The sequence below is a fragment of the Mobula birostris genome, chromosome 2 (genome assembly GCF_030028105.1).
Source record: "Mobula birostris isolate sMobBir1 chromosome 2, sMobBir1.hap1, whole genome shotgun sequence".
Taxonomy (NCBI): Eukaryota; Metazoa; Chordata; class Chondrichthyes; order Myliobatiformes; family Myliobatidae; genus Mobula; species Mobula birostris.
The window spans coordinates 163,715,757-163,739,515 of record NC_092371.1 but is presented as its reverse complement, the minus strand read 5'-3'; the positions used below and the strand labels follow the sequence as shown (position 1 = coordinate 163,739,515).

The 23,759-nt window shown below is 41.0% G+C and overlaps 2 protein-coding genes across 3 annotated transcripts in view; one reads left to right on the top strand and one right to left on the bottom strand.

The window, feature by feature from the left end:
- Positions 1-698: 698 nt before the first annotated feature.
- On the top strand, positions 699-13,298 carry bag2 (BCL2 associated athanogene 2). 2 transcript variants are annotated; one of them, XM_072250606.1, is made up of 5 exons: positions 699-881; positions 1,671-1,754; positions 2,222-2,331; positions 9,645-10,054; positions 12,061-13,298. In XM_072250606.1, exons 1-5 carry the CDS (start codon positions 760-762, stop codon positions 12,079-12,081), a joined length of 747 nt encoding a protein of 248 aa, XP_072106707.1. In that variant the 5' UTR covers positions 699-759; the 3' UTR covers positions 12,082-13,298. The 2 variants fall into 2 exon arrangements, with proteins under 2 accessions (XP_072106707.1, XP_072106715.1); XM_072250614.1 differs by lacking the exon at positions 1,671-1,754.
- A 1,342-nt stretch (positions 13,299-14,640) lies between these two features.
- rab23 (RAB23, member RAS oncogene family) overlaps positions 14,641-23,759 on the bottom strand; it is a 51,662-nt gene continuing 42,543 nt past the window's right edge. Inside the window, exon 7 of the mRNA XM_072250620.1 lies at positions 14,641-23,140. Within this exon, the coding sequence (XP_072106721.1) occupies positions 23,001-23,140 (140 nt within the window). The 3' untranslated portion in view covers positions 14,641-23,000. The remainder of the gene's footprint in view (positions 23,141-23,759) is intronic.

Sequence of the window (23,759 nt, the reverse complement as noted above, 5' to 3'; positions counted from 1 at the left end):
CTAGCTTGTCGTGGGCACTAGCCTCCCCAGCATCAAGGACATCTTAAAAAGGCCATGTCTTGAAAGAGCAGCATCCATCATAGAGGACCTTCACCATACAGAACATGCCCTCTTCTCATTACTGGCATCAAGGATGAGGTACAAAAACCTTCAACGTTTTCGGAACAGCTTCTTCCCCTCTGCCATCAGATTTCTGAACGGACAATGAATCAATGTACAGTTTCTCGCTATACTTGCTCTCTTTTTGCACTATTTATTTCATTTACATGTATGCATTTGTGTATGTGTGTGTATATATATATATATCTATATGTGTGTGTGTGTATATATATATATATATATACATAAATATTGTAATTTTATGTATTGCACTGCACTGCTGCCGCAAAACGACAAATTCCTGGACATGTCAGTGATGTTAAACCAGATTCCGATTCCAAAATTGACATCAACTTTCAGCATCTGGGTCAAGACGAGGTCACCGAGTCGCACCTGCACGAAGTACGGGTACAAGTTCTGCAATCTCCCCTCAGTTTTCGGGAGCTAGTGTTGCTGAGGCTGCGTGTACTGTAATCTTGCTCCTACACCCCACTCCCCCTCCCTCCCGTTGGAGGTTCGTTTCCTGCCGGGGGGAGGGGGTGGTTTCACCATGTTTGGAAATGCTCGTGTCGCTGCAGGACGACGGCTGCCAAGGGAGAGGGAGGGAAGGAGGAGGAAGGAGAGAAGAAGTAAGGTCGATCTTTCGGCGGGCTAAGAGCCATGGCCCAAGTCAAGATCAGCCAACTGAAGAGCGGCGATACCGACAACAAGTTCCTGCGAACCTTATCCATGGCAGACCGGTCGGGGCGCCTGCTGGAGACGCTGGACGAGCTGGAGCTGAGGTATGGTGCTCTCAACCAGTCACGGCAACAACAGCCAAGTCAAGACTAGCAAACTGGTCTGTGGTTTCTATTCATATAACGGAGTCCCATGCACTCTGCAGCCTTTCCTTGCCCTTTGAAAGGACTCTGAGATGGCCCTGGGGACTAGCACCGGCTTGCAATAGAGGCTGTCTATTTATGGCAAAGTCTCGTCCCTCTGCCTTGTCGCAGTTAACTGATCCGACGCCTTGTTCTTTCGCACCATCCCGCGCTGTGTCGGTCAGCTCAGAGCCCAGCAGTAGTTCCACCGGTTCACATCGGAGGTTGAAAGGGGACGGGAATGGTTCATAAAGGTGTTCCGCGAGGGATCCAACGGAGCAAAGAGAGGAGAAACTTTACACCGCTGGGGGCAAAGAGAAAAGTAGTGCAGGGTGCAGAATAGTATGAACGCTCAGCAGTTTGGGCAGCATCAGTGGACAGGGAAACAGCTAATGTGGAAGACAGTAAAAACTGAAACAGAGAGAAGTTGAATTAAGGGTGAGGCTAGAGTTCCCCTGAATAGATTTAGGATGGAAAAAAGGAGAAACTGTTTCCCAGGGAGAAGTGAATTTGTGGAATTTTCTGGCCCAGTGAAGCAGTAGAGACTACCTTATTAAATACATAAGACGTCTAGATATATTTTTGCATAGCAGGGGAATTAAGAGTAACCGGGGAAAGGCAATAGGCAGAGCTGTCCACGGTCTTATTGAATGGTAAAGCAGGCTCAAAGTGTCAGATGGCCGACTCCTGCTCCTATTTCTTATGTTCCAGCCGACAAACCTTTGGGCAGAGGGAAACCAGAACACCCAGGGACCACAGGGAGAGCGTGCAAACTCCACACAGATGGCACCTGAGGTCAGGATCGGATCTGAATTGCGGAAGTTGTGAGGCAGTATTGCTATCTGCTGAGCCTCTCAGCTTGTGGTTAGAGTAACACACACAAAATGCTGGAGGAACTCAGCAGGGCAGACAGCATTAGTGGAAACAGTTAAGCAGTGGATGCTCTGGAAGGGCTTGGGCCTGAAACATCGACAAACACACGCAAAATGCTGGAGGATCTCAGCAGGCCAGGCAGCATCTGTGGAAAAAAAAAGTACAGTCGACATTTCAGGCCTCAAACGTAGGAAAGAATATACCAGCATTGAGTGCAATATGGGTGCACTGGATTGATTCCTGAACTCAGGGGATCACAAAATACGGTAGCATGTTTATTAATAGAACAGAGCAGGGATGTTTATTGGTGATAATTGGATTTCCAGCATCTGTAGGATCTGTTACGTGTATGGGTAGAACCATGCAAAGAGTGAACGTTCTAATTTCAGGGTGGAAGCTTTGCGTGAAGCGGCAGCTTCAATGGAGCAAGAGAAAGAGACTCTACTGGAGCTGATCCACAGTGTGCAGAACAGCCAAGACATGAAGAATATCAGTGATGGTGAGTCCTTTTGTTCTTTCATTTTAAGTTAAAACTCTAAATACAAAGATTTCTGGTGCTTTGGGAAAAAGCTGAGTTGCAGTTGTGTTTCTTTTACAGAAGTTTATTCAACAGCAAAGTAATTAAGGCTTCATATCGTGTTTGCCTTCATAAATGATTTACAGTTTCAAATTAAAATACAATTAGTCCTATTTACAACACCATTTGCAGAATTCCCCCATTGTGCTCTTCAAGGACACCCAGACACACCACAGAAATGATTTCAGTGAGTGGCAGAGCATTTTTTTTCAGAGGCACAGCAACCTCCTCTCCTTTCTACCCAATGATCTAATGATGAAGTACGTGAGCACTGGAGTACTTGTAAATTACTATCAGAATAAGACATTTCAAAAGTATAAATAACCTTAAGTAAGGGGATAGAGGTAAAGAAATCACTTTTAGGTCTTTGTGCCAAAGTTCAAAGTAAATTTATTATGCAAGTATGTATACGTCTCCATATATTACCCTGAGATTCATTTTCTTACAGGCATTCACTGTAGAACAAAGAAAGACAATAGAATTTATGAGAAACTACGCACAAAGACTGACAAACAACCAATGTGCAAAGGAAGACAAACCAAACTGTGCCAACAGACATTATCAGTCAGGCACCAAAAAATGAAGTCAGCAATGGAATTATAATTTAAATATAATATTCTTTTTGTGACCTTTGGCAATTGACGAAAGAATTAACTATTGGAATTTAATGCCTTTAAGCTTCTTCGTTGGTTGAAGTTATTAGACTGTGTAGGCCAAGAAATGAATGATGGTCAGAATAGTCCTCTCTTTTTCAGATAACTTGAATTGGGATTATTCACATATACCCAGGCAGCAGCACACAGGAATATAGTTCAACATATTGTCCCTAGCCTGTAATATGACAGTCCTACAGTTCTGGAGCGAGGTGTTGGACTTGTGTCAACCAGGAGGGCATTGAATCCAGTCAACAGTCTCAAAAGATATGGTACTAAACTATCGATCCGTATAAGAGTGATTCAGGATCTTTTCCTCTGCCTTACTCTCTATTTCTTTTTCCCATACAAGGTAGATTTAAACTTTCCTTAGCATCAGAATCAGGCTTATTATTACCAGCATGTGACGTGAAATTTGTTAACTTAGCAGCAGCAGTTCAATGCAATACATAATCTAGCAGAGAGAGAAAAAAATAATAAATAAAATAAAACATAATAATAAGCAAGTAAATCAATTATGTATATTGAATAGATTTTTAAAAATGTACAATAACAGAAATACCGTATATTTAAAAAAAGTGAGGTGGTGTCCAAAGCTTCAATGTCCATTTAGGAATCAGATGGCTGAGGGGAAGAAGCTGTTCCTGGATCACTGAGTGTGTGTCTTCAGGCTTCTGTATCTCCTACCTGATGGTAACAGTGAGAAAAGGGCTTGCCCTGGGTGCTGGAAGTCCTTAATAATGGACGCTGCCTTTCTGAGACACCGCTCCCTAAAGGTGTCCTGGGTACTTTGTAGGCTAGTGCCCAGGATGGAGCTGACTAGATTTACAACCTTCTGCATCTTCTTTCGGTCCTGTGCAGTAGCCCCTACATACCAGATAGTGATGCAGCCTGTCAGAATGCCTACCTAGTATGTCACTATGAAACCAGAACAAAACATACCTTTTAGAAAATGAAAATGTTTGATTTTTCTGTTACCTTTTACTACTTTTAGAAATTGATTAAGATGTTTTTATTTCAGATACTTTTATCATTTCAATTCATGTTTGCCATTAATGGTTTTGTTTCCATAAATGTATGTTTAAAAAGTGAGAAAACTTCATTGACTCATGGAATATTATGGGTCAGATGATATCTAGAAGAACTATCCATTTAGTTTTATTTTCTCTTTATGATATGTTTAGGAGTTAGAAGGTGGGAGTAACAGGGACTTTAGAATACAGGTAAATATTGAAAAGAAATACAGGTAAAAGATTTATTTATCACATGTACATCAAGACATCCAAACATACCGTGAAATGCATCATTCGCACCAACAACCATCACAGATCACAACTGGAAAATGTATAGGGAACAGCCCACGAACGTAGGGTGCCCACAACTTACTAACCCTTAACCCTAACCTATACATCTTTGGAATGTGGGAAGAAACCGGAGCACCAGAGGAAACCCACGAGGTCACGAGGAGAACGTACAAACTCCCGAACACACAACGGTGGGAATTGAACCCCAATCTGTTTTCTGCCAAGGAGGTCTGTAGAGGTCAATTCACTGAAAGTATCGAAGAAGGAGAAAAGTCAAAAGGCATCAAGGGGGTGTGGGATGTGGTTTTGCTTCCATGATTATATTGAATAGAAAAGCAGGTTCAAAGGTCAAATGGTCTAGTCCTCCCACTGAGTCTGGGTAAACTAGTGTATTTCTCTGTAAATAATTATTTCACCCATCCTCTGGTTCCAGCATCTTCATATGAGCTTACAAGTTAAGAGCAAGTGTTGGCCCTTCATACCTGCTCCACTATTTATTAATATCATGACTGAATTGATTCAACCTCAACTCTGTATTCCCCTCTATCATGGTCACCTTATCGAGAAACTATCTCCTTTGTCTTAAAATATCCAAGGCCACCATTTCCACTCCCTTTGAGGGACAGAATTTCAAAGATTCATAACCATCTGAGAGAAAAGAATTGCCTCATCCCTGTCTCAAATGAATGTTTTATTTTTAATACCGGACTCCTAGTTGTGGATTCTTTTGGAAGAAGAAACATCCCTTCCACGTCCACTCCTCAGGGTCTTGTGCTGAGTCTTCCCGAAATCCTTTCAAACACCAGAGCATACAAGCCTAGCCTATTCCTCATAGGGCATTTGCATATTCCAGCAATTAGTTGATTGAACCACTGAATTACCTCCAATACATATTCGTTTGTCTTACCCTTGAGTTCTTCAGTTACTGACTTCCTTGCATATGGAAACAGTTCCATTCCTATATGTCAAAATTCTTCATAAATTGTGGAAAACTTCTAACTAAGAACTTCTGGAACATTCTCTGCTCTTGGAATGATAATCTCAGTTTTTACAATCTCTCCTTCACACCCTTGCCCTCTGCTCTTCTTCCCTCACACCCTCTGCCTCCCTTCTCTCTTTCTCCCTCACACCTAGACTACCATTAAAATACCATAACAGCACCTCCTAAACCTGTGCCCTCTACAACCAAGTCAACAAGGGCAGTGTGTGTGAGAACACCTCCACCTCATTACTATCATCAATGAGGAGATACAGGAGATCCATACTCAATGTTTTAGGAACAGCTTCTTCCCCTTCACCATCAGATTTCTGAACATACCATGAACACTACTGCTACGGTAGGAAACTTTGTCACATGGTGTGAGCAGAATTATCTGCAGCTTAATGTGAAAAAGACTAAGGAGCTGGTGGTAGACCTGAGGAGAGCTAAGGTACCCGTGACCCCTGTTTCCATCCAGGGGGTCAGTGTGGACATGGTGGAGGATTACAAATACCTGGGGATACGAATTGACAATAAACTAGACTGGTCAAAGAACACTGAGGCTGTCTACAAGAAGGGTCAGAGCTGTCTCTACTTCCTGAGGAGACTGAGGTCCTTTAACATCTGCCGGACGATGCTGAGGATGTTCTACGAGTCTGTTGTGGCCAGTGCTATCATGTTTGCTGTTGTGTGCTGGAGCAGCAGGCTGAGGGTGGCAGACACCAACAGAATCAACAAACTAATTCGTAAGGCCAGTGATGTTGTGGGGATGGAACTGGACTCTCTCACGGTGGTGTCTGAAAAGAGGATGCTGTGTAAGTTGCATGCCATCTTAGTCAATGTCTCCCATCCACTACGTAATGTACTGGGTGGGCACAGGAGTACATTCAGCCAGACTCATTCCACCAAGATGCAGCACAGAGCGTCATAGGAAGTCATTCTTGCCTGTGGCCATCAAACTTTACAACTTCTCCCTTGGAGGGTCAGACATCCTGAGCCAATAGGCTGGTCCTGGACTTATTTCATAATTTACTGGCATAATTTACATATCACTATTTAACTATTTATGGTTCTATTACTATTTATTATTTATGGAGCAACTGTAATGAAAACCATTTTCCTCCGGCATTAATAAAATATGACTATGACTATGACACTACCTGACTATTCCTCTCTCGAATTATCTGTCTATTTATGTGTGTGATTTACTTTGTGTGTATTGCACTGTACTGCTGCCACAAAACAACAATTGATTGACATGTGTCACTGGTAATGAGTCTGTTTCTCGTTTTGAAGTTCACACTTCACACCCATCCTCTATCGTCACAGAATCAGAATACAGGAGAAAGATTTAAAGGGGATCTGAAGGGCAAGTTTGTCACACAAGTGTGGTGGGTATATCAAACCAGCTGCTAGAGGCTGAAGAGCAGGTACAATTCCAATGTTTAAATTGGTCCATTAGTTTAATGCTTGAGATATCTTGCCAGGTACATGGACAAAAGAAATTTTATGGGCCAAATGCAGGCAAATGGTTAGATGCTTAGATCAGCATCTTGGTCAGTCAGCATGATCAAGTTGAGCAGTATAACTCTCTGAATCTAAAGATTAATTCTTTCTGACCATTGTTTGCTGGTTCCATTCATTCCTCTTCTGTGTCTCAGACATAGTTAGCTGTCTCCTCCAGGCACTCCCTCATCTCGGTATAAATTAAGGTATTTTACTAAATTTCATGCTTTGCCATGTCTATTGAGGTCAGTTGTTGTAAGTCAAATGCAACTCTCTCTCTATTGTTAAGTAAGTGAGCCAACTGCTCAAAGCTGACAATTCACTCTGAAGTTGGACACCAGGGGGAGAGATTTCCACGGTGTGATAGTGTGTCAGGAATTTGAATGAAGAACTTCCTGATCATTTTTAAGCAAATTTACAAGAGAAAATCTTCCCACTTACAACTGTACACTACAAATATCCCAAAGCATGTTCTTTGGATGTTCACTTGCCTGTAGATCAGTGCCATTTGGAAGTACCGCCACAAGAAAGTAGTATCCACCATCAAAGACTCCCTTCATCTAGGCCATGCCTTTTTCAAAGTAGAGCCAGAGAAAGCAGGATCTCCCAGTGGCCACACATTTTAATTCCACATCCCATTCCCATTCTGATATGTCTATCCACAGCCTCCTCTACTGTAAAGATGAAGCCACACTCAGGTTGGAAGAACAACACCTTATATTCCGTCTGGGTAACCTCCAACCTGATGGCATGAACATTGACTTCTTAAACTTCCGCTAATGCCCCAGCTCCCCCTCGTACCCCATCCGTTATTTATTTATTTATATACACACCTTCTGTTTCTTTCTCTCCTATTTCTCCCTCTGTCCCTCTCACTATACCTCTTGCCCATCCTCTGGGCTTTCCCCCCCTCTCCCTTTTCTTTCTCCCTAGGCCTCCTGTCCCATGATCCTCTCATATCCCTTTTGCCAATCACCTGTCCAGCTCTTGGCTCCATCCCTCCCCCTCCTGTCTTCTCCCATCATTTGGGATCTCCCCCCTCCCCCTCTCAAATCTCTTACTAGCTCTTCTTTCAGCTAGTTCCAACGAAGGGTCTTGGCCTGAAACGTCGACTGTACCTCTTCCTAGAGATGCTGCCTGGCCTGCTGCCTTCACCAGCAACTTTTATGTGTGTCCGTTTTCAAAGGTTCATTTTATTGTCAAAGTATGCATGTACAATACAACTCAGATATTCATCTTCTCCAGAAATACAGAAAAAAACACACGTCATTGAAAGAAAAGACATCAACTCCACTCCCCACATGAAAAGGAAAAAGAAGCAAAACTCACAAGCCCCTAAATACCCACCCCCTCCCTTGCACAAAAAGTTAACAGATGGCCCACATGGAGGTGACAGCTGGATCGTCAAACCCCAAACCCCCAACCCCTTCCCTCACAAAAAACAGCAAAAATAACATCCTTCCTTGCAACAATTGCATAAACCCCCAACCCCCTCTCTCAAATACAAAAACTAAGAGATCACCCACACAGAAAAAGTAAGAACATCAGACCCCAAATCCCTAACGCCTCCCTTTCACAAAAACTAACATATTGCCCATCCAGAACTTGTACCCAATTGGCAATAAGAAAGAAAACACAGAAAACTGGAGACCAGTATAAATTACAGTCCAACAATCAAATAAATATTAGAATTTCAAAAATATCCTCCCGTCAGAATCGAGTAGAGCAGCTGCTTGAAATTATTTCTTCCATGAAGAGCAACCACTTACTTTCGCTGCATTCACCTTGATGCTCGGTCTTCCTCATCACTTTGAAATTGTGCCAATCATGGGCCTGCACCCTGTCTCTGGTCTTCTGCAAGAGGTAGCTCGTGCTTGTGGTCTTCTCTGGGATCAGCAGAGCGCTAGATTATTCGATTGAACTTCAAATTGCACATCACTGGCTCTCAACAGTCTCCAAAACACAATCAAGATAAAAAGAATAAGCAGAAGGCATAGAAAAAGTGAAATAATTGAAGAGATTGGCTATCTGGAAGATGTCACCTAAGGATGCATTGTTTGCTGGCGCCGTCTTGACTAGTATTTTCTCACTACTACCGTTGGACAAGAGGTGCAGAAACCTTAAGTTCCACATCACCAGGTTCAGGAACAGTTATTACCCTACAACCATCAGGCTCCTGAACTGGCATGGATAATTTCATTCACCACAACTCTGAACTGATTCTAATTTCAAGGAAACTTTACATTTTTTTATTTCCAGTTTGTTTTCTTTTGCACATGCTACTCTTTGCTTCGGTATAGTTTGTTTTTATAGTTTATTTTCTCTTGTAAATGCCTGCAAGAAAATTAATCTCGAAGTGGTATATGGTAGCAGACGAATACTTTGATAATAATTTACTTTGAACTCTTTAGGGAGAATTGGATAAATGCTAATAATAATTTGAAATGGGGAGAGAGAACAGGAATGTGAAAGCATTCTCCAGTGGCTCCAACAGAGTGAACACAGATCTAATGAAATGAGACATTGGCTTGTGCAGCAGATTGGAATTATTCATTGTGTATTGGTAGTCAAAAACCAAGGACTGTGATAGTTCCAGCAATTAATTGTATTTAGTTTCCACTTAAATTATAGATTTTCTTTCTCCTCCTAATGTGTTAGCAGAAAAATAAATTGGAGATTATTTAAATGAACTGTTGTGGTTAAGGACATTAATGGAAGTCCAATTGGGATGCATTATCATCTGAATGTGCTTTTTAAGACCTAGTAATCAGTTCTGTACAAACTTGTACACAGGAGAACGGGAGGAACTCAATTTGACCGCCAGCAGGCTCATAGGCCGAACCCTGACTGTGATGGTGTCTGTGGAGACAATCCGCAGTCCTCAGCAGGAGGAATTCCTTAGCAAAGCCACGGCATTGATTGACGAGGTAGCTGGTAAGCTCCTGGAGGATCTGGGAAGTGCCAAGAATCGCCTGATAGCTCTCTACAATGCCTGCTCCTCCGATGCACTGCAGGGGCCAGTTGATCAAAAATTCCAGTCCATAATTGTGGGTTGCGCATTGGAAGACCAAAAGAAAATTAAGAATAGACTGGAGAAGCTGATCAGAAATGTATGCAATGCTGACAGTTCAATCATCCTCCTGGATCCAAAGAAAGCAAAGGTTGGCAACCATAATCACATCCAACAAAGTGTATTTGACAAGGTAAGTATTGACTGCATTGTGCTAACCAATTACTTGGATGTGGTGTTGTCACCAATTACCTGGATTCTGAAAACTCACATTCATTCCTCAATTACACTTTATTTACTCTTGCACATGAGAGCAGCATGGCCCCCATTACCACACTATTCTGAAGTCTGAACAGAGAAATGTCATTTTTTATACAGAACCCATAAACAGAAGAGATTCTACAGATGCCGGAAATCTAGAGCAAAAACTTAATGTTGGAGGAACTCAGCAGGTCAAGCAGCATCTATGGAAATAAATAAACAGTCAACGTTTCAGACCAAAAGATTAGGAGGTGGGAAGGGCAGAGGGAGAACAAGCTGGAAGGTGGTAGGTGAAGCCAGGTGGGTGAGAAAGGTAAAGGGCTGGAGGAAAAGGAATCTGATTGGAGAGGCAAGTGGACCATGGAAAAAAGGGAAGAAGGAGGGGTACCAGAGGGAGGTGATAGGCAGGTGAGGAGAAGAGGTAAGAGGCTAGAGTGGGAAATAGAAGAAAAGGGAAGGGGGAAAGGAAAGAAAATTACTGGAACGAGTAATCGATGAAGGGACTGTTTGGGGCTCTGAATGGAGGTGAGGGAGGTGGTGGATGGGCAGATGTAGCACTTCTGCCACTTGCAGGGATAAGTGCGAGGAAGGATGAATGTACAAGGGAATCACAGAGGGAGTGATCCCTGTGAAGAGTGGGACGGGGGTGGGAGGGGTGGAAGTAAAGGTGGGATCCCACTGAAGAGGATTGAAATTGCAGAGATGATGTGCTGGATGCAGAGGCTCAAGGCGTAGTAGGTGAGGACAAAAGGAACTCTCTATCCCTGTTAAGGCGGTAGGAACATGGGGTGAGCATGGACGTCTGGGAAATGGGGGAGAAGTGAGTGAGGACAGCATTTTAAGGTGGAGGAAGGGAAAACCCCATTCTTTGCAGGAGGACATCTCTAATGTCCTGGAAAGGAAAACCTCATCCTGGGAATACATGCGACAGAGGCAAAGGAACTGAGAAAAGGGAAGCTATGATCTTCAAAGACCTTTTTTCAATGGCCACTCTTAACAGGGTTGACGGCACACAATCTATAAACTATCATTAGCTGGCCATTACCTTAATCCTTACCTTGCTGCGACATCCACAGTGGAGTGCTCACTACAGAGGCTTATTCTCATTAAAAAAAAACCTCCGAATTGCAGCAAATCTGACTCATAAGTGAAACTACAGAACACCTCCTGATAAACAAGGGGCAACTTCTCCAGTGAAATTCAGTGAATGGAGGATCGTTATACAACAAAAATACTGGTGTGTAATCAAACTCAGTCATTCCCTATGGTTCCCAGACCTTTCCCCTTAGTTGGTCTCTCCTATCACCCTCCAACTTGTACTCCATCCCACTCCTCACCAACCACCACCTTATTCTGGCTTCTATCTTCTTCCTTTCCAGTCCTGATGAAGGGTCTTGACACAAAACATTGACTGTTTATTCCCTTCCATAGATGCTGCCTGACTTGCTGAGTTCCTCCAATATTTTGCATGTAGCAGGGGTGACTGCCAGTGCAATTTTCCATTTGCCCTCTGACTTGGACTTGTGGTGTCAGTGTTCTATACCTCATTAGAGCAAATACAGTGTGCAGCTTTAGCCTCAAACCTAGGAAAGAACATACCAGAGTTGAGTGCAATGCGGATGCACTAGATTGATTTCTGTACTTAAGGGATCACAAGATAGCATTTTTATTAATGGAATAAACTAGATATGTTCATAGGTGATAATGTCCTATGTAAAGAAACTCAGATAGAAATAATATAACATGACTCTACAGAATATTTTTTTTAATCTGCTAAGTATTATTTTATGTGCCGTATGTGATATATGTACTGATTTCAACCTTGGTCCCAGAGGAATGCTGCTTTAGAACTTCGATGTTACTGTAGATTAAAAACATAAATTGCTCTCATCAATTTGTTGAAAACATTGTTTAATTCTGTTTTATTTTTGTTCTTAGAAATCTGCAAATGGAAAATGAAAAGTAAACTGTGTACAATTCTGTGGAGACAAGAAATTTATTGGGAAGTTGTGATGTCCGATTCTCCCTTAGATAAATACATTCAAAGGAACTAAGAGGCAGCTTAAGGTTGTTCTAGGAATAATGTACTAGATTTGCTTGTAAGTTTTCTGAACACCTCATGACATAGATAGACATCTTCATGAGGAGCTACCAATGTTATTAGTACACAGTTATGTAGTGCATGGAATTAAAATATGCAGCAAAGATATAGTCTATTTGGCTGCTATGCCTAATGTTTGTTTCTCACCTTTTTAGCATATTCTTCCATTCCATTTTCCTTTCAAGAATTTATTCAGCTTTCCCCATAAATACACCAATGTCCAATGCTCAGTTACTTTTCAAGGAAGTGATCTCCATGTTGAGGAAGTTTTCTCCTAACGCTCTCCTTTATTTATCGGTGGCCATCTTGCATTTACAGAACCTAATTCTGGCCTCCTCCTGTGGAAAAATCCCTCATCTGCTAAATCTTCACTCAATCTGAAAGATCTTTCTGGTCACCCCTCAAAGGAATGGCTGATCAAATACATAATTTGTGTGTAAGAGCAGAAAAGATTAAACTACCAGTTAAGATATTGTTGAAAATAAAGTTCACTACATAAAATGATAGCTTGTGATATGTAGTTAAATATGTTTAATCTTCTACATTCCTAAATTCTAGAGCTTTCCTATAATTGTGCTATATGAAAATACAAACACATTATTTTCTAATGATGCAGACTTCCAGTGAATTGGAATAAAATGAAAATAGTAATGATTTTAGTGAGATTTTTGACTGGAGCAATGATGGAAAATAGCTCTTGGTTGCTGTGGACTTGAGTTCCTCTGAGCACAATGATGATCGGATCTAAATGATCAGCAAAAGAGTTTGCTTTACGTATGGTGGCTATAGGATTTCTGCAAAACCCTTTATAAAATAATAGACCAAAGAAGATTCACTTAACAAAACAAAGATGATGTACATGTTAGGGTTAGTAAATTGTTGGCATTGGAATCATGATGACACCCGTAGGTTGCCCCAGCATATTGTTGAACTGTTGGTCGTTAAGACAATTAGCACATTTCACTGCATGTTTCAATGTACTGTACATATCAAATAAAGCTAACCTAATCTTTAACAGTAAGGTTGCATGGGATCTGAACTTACAAGCTCCAACTCAAAGCTAGAGGGTATCTTGATTTGGCAGTAAAGACTTTTGTTAAATTCAAAGCAGTAAAAATCAGGAAACATTTTTCTTCATATAAGGACCATGTAGAAATCTGGAATTCTAAAAGACGGTGGAGCTCAAGACAGCTGGAGTTTACAGGGACAAGAATGGCAGGTTCTTGCTAAGTAGGTAATGAGAGAAACTGGTAAACAGCATCAAGTGTAAATCAATTAACAACTATCGTGATTGTAGCTGATGATCTCCTTTGGGTGAAGAATTCTCCCAGTGCTTAACATGTGAGGTTGAAAGGGTGTCTAGCTGGATCATTGACTCCTCCGGAGTGTGACATGCCTAACTGAAGGATGAGGTGCCATTCTGGGAGCTTGCTTTGAGCTTCAGTGGCAGAAGAACAGGAATTCATGTTACAAGTGACTGGAAGTTCAAGGTTCTGCTTCTGAAGTAAGTAGGAGTAATCTAAAGTAAGCATCTGATGTGCAGAGATCAGATAGGTTGAAGATTGTAGAAAATAGGAAGCATACAGTCAGCAATCTTGAACAAAGAAACATTGGCGTTGAAGGCAGCATTTATGGAACAGATACAATGGAGATGGAAAGCTGTAGAATATCTTGTAAAGTATAGAAAAGATTGAACGTGGGAAGAGCTGTAGGAGACAAAAGGAAATTATTTCAAGGAGGGCATGGGTAAAGACATGTTTTGTGAGGAGGTGATGGAAAGGGTGGATAATGATAACTAATGAAATTTTAAGAAAACATTAACAGAGGCATTAAAACACCAGAGGAAAGTGAAGTAGGCAGCATGAGGATTCTTGGAACCAGGACCTTTCCACATTGCTACAAGGATTAGGGTTCCCATAGCAACATCATAATACCTTTCATTTGGAGGGAGTGACAGGTGATTTTATTCAGTCTGATAACTAGTTGTGCAGAGTGGACAAGGGTCAAGGCAACAGGAAGCAATTTAAGTTTCTTTTCAAGGAATAATTAAAGGGCTCTGAGGCTGAACTGGTGGGAAATGTGGATTTTAGACAAGTTGGATGTCCAGGCTGAAAGTGAGAGTTCGCACCAGATATGGATAAACAAGTGTTACACCAGAATATAACTACATCTGTCCCAAGGTCATCATGGGGACTATGCAATTCAAGTTTTAAGAACAACAGCAAGCTGGGCCGTGTTGCTGGTGTAGCAGAGAGGGGTAGTAGATTGATTTGTAGGGAATAATTGAACCTCGAAATCCACATGTGTGAGGTACTTGCATTCTGCTGAACACCACTTGAATGAACTTGATTATTGAATTTGAATATATTTGGGAGAATAAAAGCCAGTAAAGAATTCATAAGTAAATTGATGGGCTTTTTTATTATTAAAATTGTTACATAGAAATGACAATTATAAAACTGTTCTAAATTTGTAATGTGATTAGTTTTTAGTGTGGCACTTTGTAACAGATACATGCATAAGAGTTGGGAGAAACAAAAGAAACTTAATTAACAAAATCTTTTTACTGGTTATAGTTGACCACAAAACTGATTTATTACACAGCTTAAAACAAATTCAGCAACAACTCATTAGTGTGCAAGGAGATCTCAATAGCAAATGCAAGTGTGCCTGAAAAATCACATTAGCACAGCCACTTCATAATAATGAATTGATTTCTTTGCAAGTTGAACAAGCCATTCTGAAATCAATAAAATATTCTGTCTGTGATAGTAAGTTACAATGCTGGGCATTACTGTACCTGATCAGAGCAAGAGTGGGGGCACATCTAAACCAAAATCTAATGCCTTAAGAAAATTATGCCAATGGGATACACAGTGCTTTTATGATTTGATTTTTTCGGCTAAAAATACACAGCAGCCATGTTTCATTTATGATTTGAAAACCCACTTGTGCACAACTAAATCTTTCTTTCAAAGCACAGGCAATAAAACCAACATTAAACTCACTTCAGATCTGAGAAAATAGTTCAGGAGCTTCAAGGTTGATGGAAATTCTGATGAACGTTTTGTGAAAATGAATGGAAAAAAAAACCCCAGAAAATAATATGCAATGCATTTCCCTATATTTCTGAATGGACACTTCCAATCAATAAAACAGTTAAGCCCTTGGGCTTTAATTATCTAATCTAATCCAGAACAGCCCAGAGGTCTGCTCTCCTTCACCGGTGTCGCATTTTGCTTTCAATGAGAATCTGGGTGGCTCAGCAAGTACTGCATCTGACATTACAGACGATTAAATCTCCAGAATTTACAGCAAACTGAAGTTTGCTGACTTCATATGGAACTAACTCTCAAGTGGCTTGACTGGGGCAAGTTTGAGGTGGGTTAATAGGAAATTAGGCTTCACATCCATTATTGTACCCCACTCTTACCAGTAATTTCCTCAAACAGGGGGAAGACTCTAAGACAGGGGTCGGCAACCTTTTTGCCTCTGTGGGCGGGAGCGGACGGTGGGCCAGATAAATGCCATAAAAAACTTGAAATATGGGAATTATCCATCTAAATACATCTAGTTATGTTTTGCCTCAAATTAATGAATAACGCATGCTAGAAAATCATTTGTGCTTAAGGTTGCCTACCCCTGCTCTAAGACATAGGAGCAAAATTAGGCCATCATGGCTGATTTATTGTCCCTCTCAACTCCATACTCCTGCTGTCTCCACATAACCTTTGACACCCTTAAAAAGGTTACAAAGAGAATGAACTTCTGATAAATGGGAAAAGAACTAATGCGTCTTCCATTCTCACCTCAGAGAAAATCTTTGGCTTTCATCAATTAAAAGACTTAAAGATCAGGAACAGGATTTATAGGAAATATTTGGGAGACACTTCCACAGTGATGTTGGGAGTATGGGTGAAGTCCATATCTGGCAATCATTGATATCATTAATCCAACAAGTTCAAGAGAAACTTCTTTCCTCAGTGAAATATAGGACTTCGTGTTACAGCTGGATAGATGCAAGGAGAAGCTGGTCAGCATGTGATGGAGAAGGAATGGAAGAACATGCCAACAGAGCAGGATAGTTGGCTGGAACAAAAACACCAAGTAAGACATGGGCAGTCAAATGAAACCTAGAGCCACCTTGTTGTTCCTCAGGAGGTTTGATGGGACCATTCAGAACCCCAAAGGGTTTTGACAGAGTAAATTAGGAGAAACTATTTCCAGAGAAGGAAGGTACATTAGCAGAGAACACAGATGGGCAAAAGAACTAGAGGTGATGTGAGATCCCATACTTTATCCTTCAGGATGGACAAAGTCAGGTAGGCTGTCCAAGTGCACTGCTGCAAACAAGAGAGAGTTCAAAGGAGGAGTGAGAAGGTGGGTACACATGCCTCCAATTTTCAGACTATGATCTGTTTGGTTTTGACTATAATTCTTGCATACTAACTGGGTTGAAATGGAGAATATTTTATTCAACAAGCTGAAGTCTGGAAATTTACCAAGTTGAGTTAAAAAGCTGGAACAGGTCCAGGTTTCTACAAGTAGCAGGCAACTGAATGTTATTTGCTTGCCTGATTTCAACCACACCCATCCAAGTGGGTGTTATTTTCTTGCAAATTTCTTTTCGGTGCTTCCTTCATTATTCAGTGCTCTGATCCAACTCTGGGTACAGTTCAGTGGAAGCAGGCTCTATGACAACCAATTTTACCTCATGCACTGGGAAAAGGGACGTGCAATCGGGAAAAATTCCAGGACAAGCTATAGGCCTATTTGGATATTCTAGAGACAGTATACACAAAGGGAATGAGACTAACTGCCGTGCTCCATGAGAATGCTGACAAGTACATGATGGGCTGGATGGCTCCTTGTGTTTTTTTTTATTTCCTACGATTCTGCAGCAAGCCTTCGACCAAATGGAATTCATAGCAATTCCCTCTCCAATTAATGTGCATGCATAATGGCAATGAACCGTGCAAAATATCTCAGCAGCAACACAAAGGGTGCTACAGAATGGTATCCTGAAGCCAATTTTCCCCAAAGCACATTCACAGCTCATTGTCCCAATCACATGCTCAGGTGTTCTGACCACTTCAGTTCACTGGCAAGGGAGTGTTAGTGAATGAACACTAAAGAAACAGCATTTGGGAAACTAAACAGGATACCGTAGGGAGTAAATGAGGCAATCAGCATTTGGGGAAAGACTAGCTAAAGATGGTCCCAAATGGCCTGACTCTCAGGCACCCACCAATGAAACCAACATTAATTTAATTTAAGAGATGCAGAACTCAAATAAACCATTAAATGAAGCAAATTTAACAGATAATATGTTGATTTAACACCAATTGTATTTAAATACAACACAAATTTTCCATATATATCGAATGTGCAATAGCTTTGTATAAAGTCTTCTGCAGGGACTAATAGTGTTTACATTTTTGTTAGAATGGACTGTATCCATGCCTGGAAGTTCTGTGAACTTGGAAGCCACTTTTTATGTTGTAAGGTAATATTCATGCGGGTCGGCAAAACTGAAGCTTGCACTTCAACTCATCAGGAGTTCAAAAACAAGGCCTACTTTTCTCTCTCAGAGGGTGATCCACAGTGCAATTCTAGCTTCTCTATCAAGAAGCACCAATAATATTCAAAATATGAACTCAATTGTTGGAGTATTTAATGAACAGAATTAGAAACCTGCACCTCAGGTTCAGTAATTGGGAGTCTAACTTCTGCAGACAATGATTATCTGAAATAGACCAGGGAACAAAACCACCTATCAATAGCTGGTTTGTTCCCAAAGCAAAAGAGGTACAAGATGACAGACAATGCAACAGGCACAAAAATCCATTGATCGAATGAATGCTTACATAATTTACTATCTCTAGTACCCGAAATCTTACCAATATCTTTCCCTTTCACCAGAACCAAGGTCCAAGGAGCACAATTTCACATGTTCTGGCCACACATGAATATTGTTGCTCAACCCTGCAAAAATAAACAGACTGGTTCCACATAGCTGCTGGTAAACAACACAGTAACTCTTCCTCCAGAATTTGAAGCTTTGAGCTGGAATAAATTTATGATGCAGATTGCATATCATCTGTGGGAAATCAGTGTGGCTAACACTCTCCCTCCAACAGCCCTGATACAAATATCAGACTCAGTTTTTAGGACCAAATGCAAATACCTGGAAACACTCAACAATTCATAGAGTATTCTTTGTTCTGACAGAGTCTTTGAGAAAAAGGTTTACTTTTTTTCTTCCAACAGATGCTACTTACTCTGCAAATTGTTTCCAGCATTTTCTGGTTATATTTTAGATTTTAACTATCTACAGCTTTTGCACTCGCCTGATGTTGGGAGTCTCCTGTTCTTGCAAATGGCTGTGTAATTAGTTAATGCCATTATATTAATCCACAATGTGGCTGGTCAGAAGCAGAAGAATAAATCAAGAAATAGAATAAGCTCTATTCTTCTGACATTGTCTAAGGAGAAGAGGAGTGGAGCTGATTGAAATGAAGATATCGGATTTCTAGCAGCAATGCATCGGAGTCCAAATAGCATAGAAAAAGGGAAGAGATATGTTACTGTATATATTTCTATTCTAAGACATATAGAATAGCATATATTATGACATGTGCACTGACCATGACCATGGCAGTGATCCATTAACCCTAAGCCCAGTTTATGCTGTCCACATTCAAGCACTCACTCGCACATTAAGATCAATTCGTAGCAGCCAGTTAACCAACCAAACCACATTTCTTGTTCTGATAGAACAGGTGGGAAGAAGCGAAAACATCCAGAGAAAGCCAACACAGCGATATCGTGCAGACTCTACACAGACAGCCCCAAAGCTGAGATTGAACCCAGGTCACTGCATTCTGCATTTAACTCTATTCCAAGATCAATAAAAGACAAATGGTGGAATTTGCTAAATTAAATGAGAAACAGAGTGGGCAAGTTAATGGTCGTTTATGATGCTAATAATGAAGATGATAGTGATGTGAGGGTATTTCACATCCTAGCAAAAGTGTTGATAATGATTTTAATGCCCCTGTTTTAGACAATAAATTATTTTAATAGTTTTAATGGGGACAGTACATCTATTACCTATCTTTTAAGAGAAGTAGGTGTTCTATCTGGGTGGGTGGGTGGGGGAGGGGCAACCCATAAGTGTTGCTTTGCTTCTGGCTCCAACATGGCATGTCCATAACTTACGAACCCTGACCCTTACGTCTTTGGAATGAGGGAAGAAACCAGAACACCCAGAGGAAACCGACACGGTCACAGGGAGAACATACAAACTCCTCACGGAAAACAGTGGAAACTGCAACCACAGGCATTGTAAAGTGAATGTATGGAACACCCTGCAGGGGTGGTGCTAGAGGCAGATATATTAGGCAAACTTAAGAAACTCTTAGATAGGCACATGGCTGACAGAAAAATGGAGAGCTATGTAAGAGAGAAGGGTTAGATTTCTCTTAGAGTAGGTTATAAGATCAGCACAACATCCTGGGCCGAATGGGCTCTACTGCACTGTGGTGTTCTGCATTAAGCTAACTGCTATATGCTATTGTGCTGCCCACATCCCTGATCTCTAATCTCCCAGACTGGTTTTGATTGCGTGAGATGACACTGAGCAAATAGAGAATGCTTTCCTCATCCGCCAAACTTAATACCTCCTGGATTCCTCTAGCTGTCAGGAAGTTGAATGCTGGGGGTGATGATGGATGAGTATAGTTGTGGTATATGGATGTGCCATCATGAGTTTGCCATTACATCTGACCTTCTCCTGACTGCCTTTTCTTCACATTCCAAGTTAGGCTGTGTTCAGATTCATAAAACATTACCTTACAGCATCATCTATTAATCTTAGTATGACAGCTCCAAGACAATCAACATCAGATGCTAGAAATCTGAAATAAAAATGAAAAATGCTAGGAACACTTGGAAAGTCAAGGAACATCTGTGGATAGAGAAACAAAGTTATGTTTCAGGTTGAAGACCCTCAACTGCTTCTCTTTCCACAAATTCTGCCTAAGCCATTAAGTGTTTAATGTTTTCTTTTTAATTTCATATACAGTACCTTCAAAAAGTATTCCAACCCGACAACTATTTTCACATTTTACTGTCTCATTTTCAAAACTGAAAATATATTGAAGTAGGATTTTTGTGCTAATCTAGAAAACATTGTGGCCCGTCATGTCAAAAGAAAAATTCTAAAACCTGTCACCAATTTACTAAAAATTAAAAACCAAAATTGAGAGGCTGAAAAGCATTCATCCCCTTTGTAATTATTAAGCTAACTTTCCTCAGCTGCAATACTGTATATTACCTTACCAACTCACCCAATTTGTTGATGTAGAAAATTAGAGGATCACCGGTTTTCAATTACTTTATAAGAATAACGTTTATCATACGAATAATTCATAAGAATGTCATATGAAGAGCATTTGATGGCATTAGGTCTGTAGTCAGAAGAATGAAGGATGACATAATTGAAACTCATCAAATGATGAAAGGCCTTGATAGAGTGGATATAGGGAGGATGTTTTCAATGGTGGGAAAGTCGAAGACCAGAGGACACTGCCTCAGAATATAGGGGCGTCCTTCTAAAACGGAGATGAGGAGGAATTTCTTTAGCCAAACTACAGCCACACTGGCTAGGTCAGGCCACCCCTCTAAACTTTGTTGCCACAGAAAAATGGCACTTGTAAGAGAGGCTATTGTGATGCCAACAGTTACTCTGAGTGAGCTGCAGAAGTCAGTGGCTGCAATTGGAAATGAAGTTCATGGCCAACAATCTCTAAAGCCTTACACAAAAAGGGCATTTATGGAGAGTGGCAAGGAAGAAGCCCTGGCTAAAACAAAAATTATTTCCTTGCCCGTAAAGACCTTACAAAGTGTCACTCAGAAGTCATTGTAAAGATGTGGAAGAAAGTCTTGTGGTCGAATGAGACTAAAGTGGAACTTTCTGGCCTCAACGCTAAGCAGCATGTGTAGCGTAAATCTAATGTTGTGCATCAGCTGTGTAGCACAATTCCTACTATAGGGTATGGTGGAGGTAGCATCATGCTACAGGAATGTTTTTTAGCAGCAGGGACTGGAAATCAGGTCAGGATTGATGGGAAGATGAATCCTGCCAAATACAGAGAGACCATAGGTAAAAACCTGCCAGTAAGCTTAAACTGGGGAGGAGGTTCATTTTTCAGCTGGACAATGACCCAAAGCACACTGCCAGAGCAATCATGGAGCGGCTTCAAATGAAGGAAATTGATGTCCTTGAGTGGCCCAGTCAGAGCCCTGTCCACTGCCATTCCCCAACTAACCTGGTACATCTTAAAGCAAATTTTGCAAGGAAGAATGGACAAATCTTTCTCATCATCTTGTGCAATGCTAATAGATAATTATCCATAAAGACTACTGGCTGTAAACACTGTGAGGTGGGTCAACTAAGAACTGAGGAAAGGGGGATAAATACTTTTGAGCTACTAACATTTGAGTTTTTCAAGTTTTACAATTCTCCCTGTTTTGGAGCTCTACTGTGAAAAAAGGAGCATATGATTCACAAATAAAAATTGATCAAAATCCCTGGTTGTATTTTTCTTTGAAGTGAACAAAGGGTTGGGGGCTGAATACTTTTACAAGGCACTCTAATCCCACTAAGAAGCATGCATGGCAAATAATAGAAAGCAATGATCATTCGGTCATGAACTTGGGACCCGTGGCTATGCAGAGTGGTAGGTGTTTTCAGCAGGCAAGCATAGCCACCCGCTATAGGTCATTTAGAGACCTGGTTTAGGATTTCTTATGCTCTTGCAAGGACGATAGAAGGCAGAGTCAATAATTGCAGTACTGACTTGGCACTTGTGCAAAACTCTTGCTGTGTGAGGAGACCCTTTTCAGGAAATGATGTTAATGTTGCATGCACACAAGCAACACATGCTTACACATTCAATAGAAAAAAATATCTAAGCAGTTAGTCAGCAAATTCAGGAATACAAACATTCGAATACAAATGGCAATTCTTTTATACAAATTATCCAAACAATCAACTCAAAACATCTGAATATGAAAAAAAAATCTACTAGTAGCAAAATATCCTTCTCCAGGCTGCAGTCAACACTGAAATATTGCACAATTCATCAGAATTAGTTTCGAGAATTAACAACCACAAATGTAAAGCACAAATGGCAATGTTTACGTTACCTGTTCAAATGACACTAGATTTCCATAATTAATTGCAACTGTTTTTCTTTGAAAAATGTTAATTCCCTTAAGGACAGCATTATTAGCTGGACTGGAAAATCTCAATCCGGAGTCTGGACTACGCTCCTTTGAATGACACTCTTGCCAACCAATCACATTACGTTCATCGCTCCATCAGACAGCACTGCAGGTCTGGCCGAAGTCACACAACTGAGCGCAGTGATTTTCAGAATGTAGCAGGTGACCAACTCGCAAACAAATCTATCAACTTGGAACAACCCACACAAAGCATCAGCAATCAGACAGATCAGTTACCGTCCATTCTGTTCACAGACTCATAATGCTGGCTCAAACCAGCATACACTCTCCAAACAATATCCAAGCCATGAAGTCATTTGTTTGCAGAAAGCTTCTGCATAGGCAGAACTGTCAGTTAGCCAAGTACTGCGTTGTCCGTAATTATTACCAATCACTGATGTATCAGAATATCTAAATTAAAAACCCCTCTTACTGGTCAGAACACTTCTACAGACAGTGAACGTTAATTCTGGGTGCAGGGAGATGGCTACAGCCTCCCACAGCGGCCCATGAGGCTTCTGTTCTTCTTGGTCCTCTGTTTGTTTGGTCGAAGGCTGATAACGTCACCACCGTTAATTGTGCTTGGGTTCTGCCCAGAGTGACTGCCACCAGCTGTGTTAAATACCCCTGGAGGAAGGAATTTCAGCAAATGAACAGGAATCATCTTGTGTACAGTTACCAGTCACTGTGCTTTCAATTTGTGTAATTCAAAGGAAGAGCACTGAGGTAACACATCCCTCAAGGCTGCTCTCAAACTATACAAAGGGTTTTTCCATAAAGGTAGTAACTACTTTTATCTCCTCCAAAACTTGGACTAACTTCAAAGAAATTAATAACTTTCCCACTCCCAAGTGTGACTGAAGCTTCCCTAAATATTAATTCCCCTCACTGACTACCAAGGTCCAATCCAGTGCCTTCCACCAACCTCAAGCCCCTTGAGGTTTGGCAATCAGAACAATGCTCCTCCCAGTCACAGGTCAGAGCCATTAAAGCACACACACACACCAGTGGAGGGAAAGGAAGTGAAAGAGAAATTAAGTGGCATAACATTGTGGACGAAGGACCTGTACAGTAAGGTAATATTCATGAGAGAGAAGAATATGTAGGATGTTTCCTGGCCTTAAGTGTTGTGATCAGTTGCTCTTCCACACACCACCCACACACACCTATCATTCCCCTCACCTGTTCTCACCTATCTCCTGCCAGATTGTACTCATCCCTTCCCTCTATCTTTTTATTTACCCCT

What these genes read in the sequence shown, in the direction of transcription:
- bag2 (XM_072250606.1), top strand. Translation starts at nt 760, where the DNA reads ATGGCCCAAGTCAAGATCAGCCAACTGAAGAGCGGCGATACCGACAAC. An exon ending in CATGAAGAATATCAGTGATG is followed by an intron (nt 2,332 to 9,644) that starts GTGAGTCCTTTT and finishes ACTTGTACACAG; the next exon opens with GAGAACGGGAGGAACTCAAT. An exon ending in AACAAAGTGTATTTGACAAG is followed by an intron (nt 10,055 to 12,060) that starts GTAAGTATTGAC and finishes TTTTGTTCTTAG; the next exon opens with AAATCTGCAAATGGAAAATG.